The sequence below is a fragment of the Lutjanus erythropterus genome, chromosome 12 (assembly GCF_056507025.1).
Source record: "Lutjanus erythropterus isolate fLutEry1 chromosome 12, fLutEry1.hap2, whole genome shotgun sequence".
In the NCBI taxonomy this organism is placed as follows: Eukaryota; Metazoa; Chordata; class Actinopteri; order Lutjaniformes; family Lutjanidae; genus Lutjanus; species Lutjanus erythropterus.
Window position 1 is genome coordinate 16,447,964 of NC_139328.1, and position 14,434 is coordinate 16,462,397.

A 14,434-nucleotide genomic window follows, 5' to 3' on the forward strand; every position below is an offset into this window, starting at 1 on the left:
TTTTACCTTGCCGTCAGACAGCCTTTCCCAATGGTAATCCACTGTTACAGAACAGTGTTAACACTAACAAACTAACAAATCATGACAGCAGTAGACAGCAACTCCTGTTTTCTGTAAGGTAAAAGTTTGGAGAGAGCATTATTTGGCTTATATGATGGTGCTTTTCAATTGGAAAAGGCTGTCTGACAGCAAAGAAAAGCAGTGAAAATATTCTTAATGTAACATGTACTTAAAATTATATTGATTTCTTTAGAGCGACATTTTTTAAAAGCTGACACTGTTCATATCAGTTCATTACTTAGCTTCCACGCTCATTTTCCTCTCTGCTTCTTCAAACTGTCGACCGCCATCTACAGTAGGTAAGACACTGACACACAACTCCTCTTCATATAATCTGAATTATCCCTTTGACCCAACAGAGCACCACCAGAGAGCATATTTCAATACACAAGGAGAGTACAACAAGTCTTAGGGTGATAATTAGCAGCTTGGGCTAAATAAAGCTTATTGTGCTTGCACAACACACTCATACACACCCATACTGTTCCCTCCACAGGACTGCAGAATGCGGCGTGCTCTACTTTTAGCATCCTCTGGGAATGTGCTGTCATTCAGCAGTTCAGGGTAGGAACAGAGCGCCAAGACCTTGAAACAAAGAGAGGTGTGAGCATAAAGGCTGGAAGTGACACTGTGAAAAATCCTGCACAATTTACTGCACGAGACAGGGAAAAAAACGACTGACACCAAATTAGTTAAAGAGGAAGAAATCAGTTTCATAGACAGTGAGAAGTCAGACGAGGGAAGTGCTATATTTAGATCAGAGGTTGGGGGAAGGGGAGCAGACCTGTCGGAAGAAAGTGATTGGCTGCTGGCCCATAGCATGCGCATCACCAATGTTGGCCTTGATGACCTCAGCAAAAGGCTTCTTCATTCCCTGAAAAGCATAAACACAACAGAAAGAAATTATGTAAGACAATGACAGCATTTCTTGACAAGAAATAATGTCATTTTATTTTCTGAACTTTACAAGGACTATCCATTAACAAACCTGACTCGGACTTGTCAACGAGAAAGCGGATGACTGAGACCCCCCCACCACCACCACCCACTGCACATAAACACCCTTCACACTGCACCCACACACAGCTTTAAACACATAACCTGCATAACTTCTCTATAAACATTCACATCACATGAGGCTGAGAGGCCAGCAGCTGCTGAGCACACAGCGGGTTTGTGCTTTACTTAAAACTGCTCCTAGGGATGGATTATATAGCTGTTCGTTGGACTGAACCACTTTGCTGTGATGGAGTACGTAAAGAAATGGTGAAAATTAAATTATCCACCAAGCTCAACTGCTGAATTAACTTATTAGCTATACTTTCACTGCTGCATCATGTTGCCCGTCCCAAATGTTGGTCAACATTTTAGTCAACTGAAACAAAAAAGGAAAGATTACAGGAAACTGGTTGTGTGTAGCATGTTGATAGTTCTACTAAAAGTAAAAAGAAGGGGAAAAATGGCAATAACTATATGCTTCAGTGACACTAACTGTTCACTTCTTTAAAGCTGTTTTAACAGGTAGTTCTCAATACACCAGCAAAGGAAGAAGCGCACACAAACCAGTATTGTAATTGTTCCAAATAACTGATATTTCTCTGATCTCTCACAGATTTGGTCGGAGCACAGAAATGCGTTGATAACGTTTAAAAGCAGCCTGGATGAGGGCTACAAGTGTACGCTTGAATAATGTGTGGTAGTCTGATGACGATGTCTCTACCTTTTAAAACCTTCTTTCTTTTTAAGCAGAACTGACACATGGAGGAGATCCAGCTGTCAAAAAGGAAGGACGGTGGACACAGCTCTTGGTATTTACAAAACTCCTACAAATCTACTCAAAATAATTACAGAAATTTTGGGGGGAAGCAGAGGGTTAAGAAGGACTCTTATGTTTCCCTAATTGTTAGGCTTATATAAGCTTATGCTAGTAGGTCATGTTAGGGTCTTCTCACCCTCTCTCTGCCTCAACCACCTCATTATCGCCAACTGGGCTCAATATTCACCAGCGTCTTAACTACTGGGCGGTGCAGCGCAGGTTATATTTAGGCGTGTGTACTGCTGCTCTTCATGCCTGTTACCTGGCACCTGGCTTTTTTGCGGTGATGTGCGCAAACAGTTTGGTGTGGCTGTCTGTTGCTTTGTCCCTGTTAGCAGGTTTTACACCAAGTGTGGACATTTTCTGTGCAGCATGTTTCTGGTGGGATGCTTGTGTTACATCCGCCTCTGCTTGTTGCTACCTCCTTTAGTTAATGCAGCTTTTGTCCTGAGGCCCTCAGGTGTGTGGCAGACCAGTCTGGTTGTGGTGTTTCTTCCCCATTTGTACTGAACCTGTGTAGTTTTGGTGTGGTGTCAAGTTTGTTGGTCTCTCGAACTCTTCCTCCTTCCTGTCTGGTCTGACCAGCCATGGTGAGCCCCAGACCCGCTCCTTGTGGCAGCTGCTTTTAGCTATTAGTACTGTAAACTTGTTTGTAAAGGCTTTGCCCACTATTTGTCATTAAAGTATCAAATAGATTTTGTATATGATTATTGGGAATCATGTCCTGTGTGACCTTTTTGGTGTCCTGAGTTGTTAAACCTTAAGCATTTCCCTGAGTGCAATTTGGATGCATTGGTTGTAGCCTGGAAAGTGAAAAGGAAGACCTCATGATTGATGTGGAAAGAATCAATAGGCTGCTGCCCTGTTCAAGAAGAAGGACCTGAAGAAGAAAAATTATCTACAGTTGCAAGTAGTACCTGATAAAAGAAAAACTGTGGTTGCCAGCTGAAACATCATTGCATGATCTGAAACCTGGCGATTGGACTGTGGTAAAAGGACGTAAGATGAAAGAACTGGAAGGCACGAAACTAAAGCACACTTGAGGATTAAGGGTGCCAGGGTGGTGAATAGGTGTGTCGTGGTAATATCACCAGGATAACACTGGCTCATCTTGCTCAAGGCACAGATGCGGCATTGTGGGCGACATGTCTTGACCCACACAGGAGGCTTGTGCAACACACTGAACTTCACTTAACATGACTGTGTCACACTGATTCCAGACAATTCAGACAACATTGCTAGTGTTGGGTCCCACCGAACCAGCGGGATTCTTGTTCAATCAGTGGTTGTCTGATAAACTGGGACTGCGGGTAGCTATGTTGGCTCAAATATTGATATATACATTACTTGCATTTGGTATACTGTTGTGTTTCTGTACCTGTACACTCACATGTATGAAAGCCCTGGTGAATAAATGGACTGGGTACACTGTGGGAGGGTTAGTAGTTCAACTATCAGTTAATGAAGGTGTAATACTGACCCTTGATGTTTTCCTGATTCCAGGATGGACTCCTCCTTACGATAATGAGGTGAATTAAACAACGGATCTGTAGCTGTAGTTGATCGGTGTTCTACAAATATACTCCAAGTAAATTTCATGGTTCAAATTTAATGCTTTATTTAAATGAGAATTAGAATGCTCATAAGGGAGCAAATTAATGGAAAACCCTCCTGGTGAAAATCATGTTTTTAACCTTGTTAACATGCCCATGTGGTGTTTTTCCATATGTTACAAGACACATCAGGGGTTAAAATAATCATTACAAGCGTGAGCGTATTCATTCATTTAATCTATAATAGAGACATGAAAGCAGATAAAATTGCATGTGACAGACCCTTCGGTCTCCCAGGAGATTGTGCCTGGTAGCAAACAGGATTTCAAAGTGGAAGTGAGGCTTATAGGGAACCAATCCCAAAAGCAGATGGTGTCATGATTTTATAGCAGGAATACCCAATTTGCTTTGCCTGGGGGCAACTTTTGCAACATGCCAGGAGGCCAGGGACCAGTTAACAAACATATGTATGTATTATGTGTAACATAATGTTATTTATGAGAAAAAAATAATAAGTATTAAAAAGGTCAATACCTCATCTTTGTTCAAAATTGTTTATTTTCAAATTAAATGATGTATTAACTTATTAACTTGAATTAACGTTTAATGAATGCAACTGCATTTTAGTTGTAAATGCTTAGCTGGAACCTCTTCCATCATGCAGTCACTGAAATGTTGGAATGACTCATAAACTGCAGGGAAAGAATGAATAGGGGTGTAAGAAAAGAAAATACAGACACACTTGAGTCTTGTGATGTTATGTTTTGTGATACTGTTTCAATTATTTCCAAAAAAGAAAAGAAAAAAACAGCAAAGACTCATGGCAGTGGTTCATTTTAGGGTGTTTAAACCCTTGACCACAAGATAACAGTGTTGTTATCCATCTTCACTGTTTTGATTGAATAAAAAAGTAAACTTTCTAACTCAAGGAGACACAAAATATGTTTCAATGAAAAACTGAGTTTAAACAAAAAAAAACTCCACAGGGTGGCTCTAATTCTCACCGCTGCACAAGTCTGATTTTCTGAGTAAAAATTAAGTAACTTAACTAACTCAGTTTCATGATTAACAGCTAGAACAGCCTGGTCAGTTCAGAAAATCACATCACTTCACTGTAACGCAGCCTTTAAAACCAGAAGGACAACACTTATGCCATATGGAAACAAAACCTAAGACGATATCCAGTCTCATATCATCATATCGATGTAAAATCAACATGTGGCCCAGCCGTAGTGTCAGTGGTTCATTCTCTGAGCTAATTTTCTTCTTCTAAAATTCACACTTTACTCACAGGACTTTAATACAGAAGTACATCTAATGTACATGAAGAAACTGATTAACATGGGAGGTTACACTGCATCACAGTAGCATAGACGGCCTTGATGCTGATAGTGTGTGTAAACATGGGAACAACGTCACAACCTGTGCAAACTGCCTTATCGTACTGATACCATTAACCTCCTGACACATAAACACAGAGACATACATTACACACAACGGCTTTTAATTTCCTTTGACTGAGAAAGAACAGATCGTAAGACAGCAAAGCAGCAGCAAACGACATGTCAAAGTAATTAGGAGGATATATTACCAAAGTAAAAGTATTCATTTACTGTCAAACCAGGACAGTGATGTAACATCCCTGAAAGATAATCTCTTGAGCAGCTGAGACCGCTGACAGAGGACTAACAACAACGCAGGCAGACATGCAGCACATAAACAAGCGTGCACACACACATGCGGTGAACGCCAGATGTTTAGACCAGCGTGAGACTGCAGAGAACCTCACACTGACACCCTGCCTGGGGAAATCAAAACAGCCTGTGTGTTTGATTTGTAGATTTTAAGGAGCGCTCTCTGGCTCTCTCATTGGTCACATATTAGGGGTGTCTCTCTGTCTGGACCAATGGCATTATACTGGATGAATAACACCCCCTATAGGTAAAAGTACCGCCCATTCATGATGAGGGTCTTTCAGAAACACACTGACCTCTGCTCCTGAGAACCGACTCGAATGGCCTGAGCTTTTTGTCCTCCACCGCAGATAAAAACAGCCCAGCAAACAAAGCTGAAGTCCCAACTGAAGGCGAAACTGAGCTCCTGATGTGAAGCTCGGGCAGTTTTTCTTTTTACCTCAAAGGCTATTCAAAGGAAATGCCCCATTAATGACATAAAACAGTAAAAGGCCTCGAAAATAAAGCTGTGACTTAAGCAGCATATCGTGAAGTTCAGATAATAAACAAAGGAAAAAAAGAAACTTCACTTTCTAGTCAGTAAGTTGTTTCCACGAATTCTACAACAGAGAAGACAAAAACGTCAAACATTTACTGGTTCAGTTTCTTGAACGTAAGGATTTGAAGCTTCCCTTCGTCATCTATGACAGTAAATGACAAGTAAAACAGTTTTGGACTGTTGGTTGGACAAAAGACACAATTTGAAGACCTCAATTTGGACTCTGAGAAAATGTTATGAGCATTTTATGACAATTAATGTTAAAAATAATCAGGGTGGGAGAAGAAAAAAAGATTCTTAGATGTGCCCCAATTCTCTCTTGAAAGATTATGAATCAATGCAGAAAAGTCAATAGGCAGCGATTTAAAACCAAATTCTACACATTATTATCGCCTGTAACAATTTTGTAAGACCTGGTTGTATGTTCCTTACAGCTGATCCAACAGGATGATGAAACAATTAGACACAACATGATTAGAAGGATTAATCGTTTTTGCCTCAAAATTTTCACTTTCACTGAAAAAACTATTGAAATCATGATGATAATGAAATATGTTTTATTGCATCTGGAGAACAATATTTTAGGCCAGGATAATCTCTGCAGCACTACAGTTCTTCATTACAATGTTGTTTGGTCACACATTTAACCTTAATCAAAAAAACTGCAGATGTGACTTATGTTGATTCGGATATTGCACCTTTGATTATTTTGTGCTTAATTGTGCAGCACTGATTAAGATGCATTAATAATCGGTTTGATTGGGAATCTAATCGAATTGTGAGGTGCCAAGAGATTCATACTCCTCATCAGCACATTAATCAATAATATAAATAATCGTCAATTGCATCTCTACAGTGATGTAGACATCCAAGCCACTGTAAACATGTGCACTAATGCCTCCTCGTGTTTGTTTTGACAAATTCTACCAAACTGATCCGACTAAAACTCTCTGTGTACTTTCATTTTTGTTTTTAGTTAGTTTTGTAAGTACACCACATCGTTTCAGTTGGTTTCATTTTTTCATTTCAGCTGGTTAAGATGTTTCTTCATTCCCAGTATTAGTTTTAGTTAACTTTAATAACCTTGGTTTCCTTTTCATTCTGGCAGGATATGTGGAAAGAATTTGTCTATGGTCTGTCTCCATGGCGACTCTCTCAAAAGGGTCCCGTTCACTATCAGCGAGCTGCTCATTAGGACAAACAAAGAGCACGATGTAATAACTGCACGTCAAGCCTTCATCAGTGCACTTGTTCACTGATTCACAGATATCTGGCACAGAGCCTTGTGTTGAACATAGTTCAAAGAACGCAGAAGCAATGAATGACAAGTTAGTTGATGTTATGTTGGAAAATAACAAGAAAGTACAACTTGTACTCAAACTGTAAATGAAGAACAAAGATCTCTGTTCCAACAAAAAAAAAAGGTGTATACAGTCGGAGATTACAGTGTGTATTCATGTGCGTGTGTTTAATTCACGGACAAAAGTGAGAATTCCACGGTGACCTGTTTCCCAAAGTAATCCAACCCCATCAAAACTGCAGTCTGAAAGGGAGGAGTTCGCAACAATGAAGAGGAATGTGTTTGGACGAGAGAAGTTAAAAGTCTTAAAAAGTGCAGTTGAGAGCTTCTGAAAACTGTGAACAGATGGGAGGACTGGAGACAGTTACTTGGGATACATGTTTGCCTTCAGGCTCAGTGCTGCACACTATAAAAAAAAAAAAAAAAGTTGAGACAACTCAAAATTTGAAGGCTCCTGTTGCAATAGATTTTTGATTTTTGAGCCCAACTCAAAATCTTATGTTTTAAATTAAACTAAAGAAAAAGTTTTGCCAACTTATAATATAAGAAACTAAAAAATATGTATTTCAAAAATTGATGTTATTCACTTTTACTTTAATGTGCTTACTCAGTAATTTTTGATGTACATTTTAGAGGGTTTCTAAAACTCAAAGACTGAAGTTTATCTAAAGAAGAAAACTAAAGTATCTCAACAAATGATTAGTAGTGAGTGAAATTTTTTCAAAACTTACAAATACATATTTTTCCTCTTGAGAAACCAGGTCATGACTTTTGGAAAGAGACACTGATTTTGAAATTTTAAAATACATGTGGGTTTTTTGTGCTTTGAGCATCACAAGTCAAGTGGACAAGTGCCATTCACTTCCATTATAATGGAAAGAAGGCAGACATCTCTATATCTCCAAAACTCTGCAACTCGCACCAAAAAACATATAGATGGATAAATAGCACTACAGGCCAGAGGAAAATATGTATTTTTGATTTTGGTGTCAACTGTCCCTTTAAGAGTTGAGCTGGACTCAAAACTCAAAGATCAATTGCATGAAGTTGTCTTAAAATATTGGATTTTCTCTACTTTGTTGTATTTACAGTGTATTGTCAGTGAGCAAAGATTCTGCAGTGCCTCTCTTGTCTTACATGGAAATGCGATGAATAAAAAGATAAGAGCTGTAAGGTAATTCTCTTATTTTTCCTGAAGAATACTTCAGTATCACATAACCTTGACTGGTTTTACCAGTTTGAATCCAACTGCAATTTCTTCTGCTTTTTGAACATCTAAATACCAATTCGATAACGCCTGATCAAACTCTTGTTCAGTCGAGAAGAAAATAAATATCCTGTAAAGAATGGGGGGGTCAGCTGTGGATAACACTGGTCAAAGCAAACAGAACATAAAATCTATGATGTCGGTGAGCCATCTGGTTAAAAAGGTCAGCTCTGTCATTACAGTCCCCGCTGTGCCTTTCACCTGCGCGAGAAACTGTTCGCATACTCATCCCTTTCTGAGCAAAGCACTCAAGAGAGGACAGTTTTCACACCAGACTGCACTCGGTACACTAACAGCTGGCTGCCACATCATCACCATAAACGGTGCAGCAGGAAGGGAACAGACAGGGCTTTAAAAGAAGAGAACGAAAGGAAACACACAAGAGAATTGGAAGTTAGAATTACATATAATTATTGAGGAAAGCACTCGTGAGGAAATCTGTGAGAGATGCCACAACGGTTTAAAAAGAAAGTGATGGAAAGAATTCGATTATAAGATAAAGAGAGATGTTTCTGGGCTCCACTGAAAGGTTCGATGTTTGATAAACGTTCACTATCAGCTTTATGTTGGAGGAGATGTGGGTTGACCAGAGATCATTCACATGTCCTGGGACTGTCCAGTGCTGCAGGGATTTTAACAAGATAGAAAATGGGATTCTGTGCCGCTTTAATTTGAAGAACCATCCCAAACTGTAAACATTTTCAAGCTTTCCCAGCACCAAACAGCTGTGGTAAATCACATCACTTAAAATGATTAGGCTCTGTTTAATTTCATTATCACATTAAATTAGATGTCAATGTGCCAGAAACAACCTAAATTATTTTCCTTGATAGTATTCAACAGCACAGTGACAAAAAATTTGTTAAAGAAATAACTTCTGGCTCATACAGTACAAGTATCATTGATAGACACGACATCAACAGCAATAAAAAAGTAAAATGTACAACAGTTTCACTTAAATGCATTAAATGCATCCCACCAATGAGTGACATGCAAACAGCTAATCATCTAACAGGCAAACCCTACATGTGCTCGCGCCCTGGCTCATAACCAGCCAATCATATCGTGTGGTGCTAAGAGACAATTTGTATTGCTTTGGTTGCCCCATCCACACGAAGCACTTAGCGATACATATGACAACAGCACGCCAAATGAGTGCGCCAGTGTGACAGTTTTTTTGATTTTTTTAAGCCAACTCAGGGACTGGAGGGAGCACAGAGTAGAACCATTGCTCCTTCTCGTTGCAAGGAGCTAGCTGAGGTAGAAGAGGAGCTGGAGAGCGTCGCTAAAGAGCAGGACGTCTTGCTCAGTCTGCTGTCCCCATGGACAAATGGACAACTATCAGAACAGTGTTGTGAGCAAACTGCAGCAAATAGCCTCCCAATCAAGACTGGTAACACAACAAACTTATTTTATCACCTCAGCTGCTTCTACCTTCTGCAATACACAACATGTCATCAGTCACAAGCTACATGATCACTTCAGGTACCTAACTTGGGGATTTATTTTTCTGACAACTTTTTTAACTTTTACTCTCTACACTGTAACACAAATGTCTGTTCTTTCTACTCCTTCAAATCACCTCTGAGTTACTTATTGCATGTTTTATGTTACTCACATTAAAATCTGAATAAAGTTAATTAAATAGAAATGCACAAATGGTCTGTTTTTAAGGAAAGGACCAATAATATCTATGATGAAAAACAAAATCAGTTTATATTATGGATTGAAAGAGCCAATTTAAAACACTGAACACTGGAGCAGTGAGCCTGAAATAGTTATTTCTACTGATTTTTAGACATTTACTACAAAGATAACAGTCTAAGCTCATCTATGGCTGTTAAAAGATACAACAGTTGGGCCAAGTTGAACACTTTGGAGGTAGGGAAGGTAAAGTGAGGCAACATATACAGGATGTACATTACAAGTAGGTCAGGCAGTGAGAGTCCTGATAACAAAACAGAAAAACACAGCCGTCTCTGGTTTAGACTGCGGACTTTGTCCTCTCACACTGACCACCTCCTCATCAGCAACTGTGGTTTGGAAATCACAGTTCATTATGGAACAACAACAGGGCTTAAAAATAGGTTAGACATTAACATCAGGCATCAAAGACAAATATCTGGATCGCGTCAGTCTACTCAGATTTTGATCAGCCTCTCAGGAGTGACTGATGGACTTTGACAGGAGGGCGTGTAGCACAGCCAGTGATAAGATATGGTTTTCTTCAGACGGTAATAGTGAAAACATAACCAGGAATGGAAACCTGCTGATTTGTAATTATGCCTGATGAAAAACCCTGACTGGACTCTCAACACTCAACCAGAAAGAACCCACATGCATTCATCAGCAGTAAATAAACACACTGAGTCTCCGTTAAACTGAAATCTAACACGTGTCATGTGGAGTGATCAGTGGTGGAAAGTAACTAAATACATTTACTGTTCATAAGTAGAATTTTAAAATGTACTTTACTTGAGTATTTCAATGTTATGCTACATACTTTTACTTCTCTACATTTCAGAGGAATTTCTTTTGCTCTTTTTTTAGATTTTTTTACTCTTCTACATTTATTTTGCACTAACTTAGACTTCTTTCATTACTACTAGTTAGTAACTTTTTACACATAGACATATGATTGGACAACGATGTGATGCAGTACTAAATTACTAATTACCCAGTTATATACTCACATATATATATTACATAAAAATATATAAAACACATCTAAAATTTAAAAAAAATAATAATTATCTAAAACTACAACATCAAAATGTTCTTACAAGCATTTGTTAGTGATAAAAAAAAGAACAATGTAGTAAAATCAGTCATTCTGCATAATGACAACTTTTACTTTTCATACTCTTAAGTACATTTTACTGATGATACTTCTAAACTTTTACTGAAGTAGCATTTTGAATTCAGGGCTTTTGCTTGAGTATTTTTTGACTACGGTAATTCTACTTCACTGTCAAAACAAGAATAATACATAAATCTAGTGGAATCACCCAATGTTTTGTCATTAACTTAAATATACAAGCATTACTTTCTCAAGCTAATTAAACCTAAATTTCTAGTATTTATTTTCAGAACACTTCAGAAATTATAAACATGAGTTCTTCTAACTTTAAGCCTGAGTTGCACTGGTAAAGAGTTAAAACCCTCCGGAGACCCTTCTTTTTATAGTTTGAATAAAATGTAGATTGATGAACACTTGCTGTGTGTCTCTCTCACTTTAAGATAAGTCAAGGTTGAAAACCATGATGAAGGTCAGTATTGAATTCAGTCTCCACCCCCACAGTTGAACTGTAAATTCGCAGGGAGCAGTTTCACTATTATGTTTGTGCTGATGCTGGAACAAAGTAGCTCCAACAGAAGCAGCTGAAGCTGTAAGGTCTTTATGGGAAAAGAAGAACTGACTTTTTCAAACTGAGATAAAAGGAAATCACATTTGTTTGTGACTGAAGAATTGTTGGTTCAACTTAATATCTGAAGCTTATTGAACATTTCCTCAAGGTCAACCGAATTAATATCAAGTCTGATGGACAAGTAATGTTAATTTGTTTTGAATAAACTCAACGTGTCTTTTCACATTCAGTCAACTTATGGTACCCTGCACACTTACTTGAAATTAAAACAAACAGCTGATTTTTTTACAGTGTTTTACTCAAGTAAAATTCCTTCTTCCACCACTGGAAATAATGCATTTCTCCTGATAGAAAATATGCTGGGCAAACTGGTTTATATTATTCCACAATGAGGTGCACAGCTTGTAGCCACAGTCTGGCCAATAGAGCAATGATGAGATGAAACAAGCATGCAAGTCCGTATCACAGAGGGTGGAAGCTCATTTTTGCCATTAAAGAAATAAAGTATCCCCAAGGTAAATCATAATTATGAGATTTAAAATGTCAAAATTATGAGATCAACAGTATTTTTAAAGAAAGACAAGAATTATGACTTTATTTCATTACTATGACTTCAAATATTTATTTTTTTCATCACACAATCTAGACTTTTATCTCATAATTTTATCTTTAGCTGCATAAATTCGATTTTTAATCTCATAATTATGGCTTTTTATCTCATAATTACAACTTTTTATTGCATCATTTTAACTTTTTATCTTGCAATCATTACTTTTAGCTCATAATTTATACTTTTTAGCTCACAACTTCACATTTTATCTCATAATTATTACTTTTTCAGTGTTTATTTTGACTTTTTATGTCATAGTTATGATTTACCATGGGGATATTTTGTCTTTTACCGACATAAATGAGCTTCCATAACAGGTGGTATGGACACTGAGATTGCACGAACCTGAGAGAGCTCCTTCTCCAGCTCCACCGCCCGCTGCACGATGGGCCCCCGCACGGCGTACTCCACCTTCTTCACCGTGGGGTTCATGGTGTCGATGGTCAGCACCTTGGCCCGGCTCGACACTCCATTCTCGGTCATCTTCTCTTTGGGGAGCCCGCGGCGCGTCGCAGTCAGACTCGACAGAGCTCTGCCGGTAGAAGAGGAGGACAGAGGGGAAGAGGTGAGTGAGCGGACCCCGGGAGCAGCACCACCGCCGCGGGACGGCTGCGCTCCAGTGCAGCCCCTTAAAAACTGCACGTTCCTGGGTGATAACAGCTGAATCCGCGTGGCCGACATTTCTACTCTGCCTTCTTGGGAAACTTTAAAAGCCTGTCTGCGGTGCACGGCGACCTGCAGCACACCGGTTGCTTCACTCCACTCGAGAGTCAAAGTTGTGTAAGTTGTGCTCCTATAAATACTGACTGAGCGCTCAGACCTTTGGACCGGTCGTAGGTGCAACTGCTACCTTCATGGGGCTTCGACTAAAATCAAATTTAAGGATAAAGATTAACTTCCCGGGATGTTCCTCTAAACCCTGTCCGGTTACTCTAAACGCTCCTGAAAGTTTGGGGTTGCACACATGTCTGCGCCGCAGCTATCCCTCCCCTTTGTGTGGCTTCATGTCACCCGTTATCCCACCCCCCTCTGCCCCGTTATCCTACCCACCGTGAGGCTGCCAGACGGGTTCGGTTCTACGGTTACCGACTGAGCCCAAACTGCTTTGGACGACTGACGTGGCTCAGAAAGAGACAGTGTAAAAACCAATAAGCCGGGAAAGGCGTCCCAACTTTGTCTCCAGTCCACCGCACCGCCTCACACTTTTGGACCAGAGGAGTCCATGTGGTTTGGGAGGAGAATATAACAAAAATGTGCTCCTCCTATCTCCACTGGAGCCCACTCTATAGGCTGAGGTGGTTTAATGCAAATTCATCTGACAATACCAACTTGTGCAATCAGAATATATACAAAGAGAGAGTATAGCTGGGCAGTATATTCATATTACATCAATGCTGTGATATGTGACTGAATGTCCCCTCATTTTTGGATATTGTTCTTTCCTGATATACCAGTAGTGTTGTCTTTGTGGTTTTAAAGGCTGCATCACAGTAAGTTGATGCAATTTTCTGAACTCACCAGATTGCTCAAGCTGTTCAGTTATTTGCCTTTACAACTTCATCTTTCTAACCACATTAGTACTATTTTTTTGCATAATATTTTGTGAAAGCACCAATATCCATAATGCCTAACCCTAATTACTTTGTATACTGTTGGGTTGTTTATTCTACAACAATGCATTATATTCTATAGGATTGTCATGTGTTTGCACTATTTGTCAATTTACCACATGTTCCTTTAGAGCAAATGTGTATGTCAAGATGTATATTGGAATATTGTTTATTGCCTAGATTCTCAAACCGTGGTACCTGTGCCACAGGTGGTACACAGGCTCCCTCGAGTGGTACACGGAAGAATGTCAGAAACATTCTTGCGAAATAAATTAACTTGAAAACACATAATACCATCAAAATGCTACAAAATTTCAAATGCATAGAGCATGAGATCACTGACAAGTAATTTAAAATAAGTTCTGTCTTTCCTCTATTTTTGTTTCAATGTCAGCCTGCTAAGTTGTGATGATCATGCATGTAACGTTTACATGTCATCCATGATTGCTGGTAGTTAGGAGCTAAACTGCGATGGCAAGATAGTGGAGGTAAAATGAAGAGACAGAAAATTGATGTTTCAAAAACACTGTCTTCAAATGGGAACTGGGAAATGGTCTGTTGAAAAATGAAGCCCCAGTCGTGCTTAAAAAAAAGAATGAAGTGACTGAATACTACAAT

The 14,434-nt window shown here is 39.1% G+C and overlaps 1 protein-coding gene across 3 annotated transcripts in view; it reads right to left on the minus strand.

Annotated features, from left to right (window-relative positions):
* Positions 1 to 14,434, minus strand: part of gpt (glutamic--pyruvic transaminase) — a 31,578-nt gene that overhangs the window by 10,948 nt on the left and 6,196 nt on the right. The window contains exons 1-4 of one of the 3 annotated variants that reach the window (XM_084731417.1): positions 13,257 to 13,422; positions 12,552 to 12,738; positions 845 to 934; positions 537 to 645 (exon numbers count right to left, since the gene is read on the minus strand). In XM_084731417.1, the coding sequence (XP_084587543.1) occupies positions 537 to 645; positions 845 to 934; positions 12,552 to 12,689 (337 nt within the window). In that variant the 5' untranslated portion in view covers positions 12,690 to 12,738; positions 13,257 to 13,422. Of the gene's footprint in view, positions 1 to 536; positions 646 to 844; positions 935 to 12,551; positions 13,165 to 13,256; positions 13,423 to 14,434 lie in introns of those variants that run through there. The other 2 variants (XM_084731416.1, XM_084731415.1) reach the window with 2 other exon arrangements.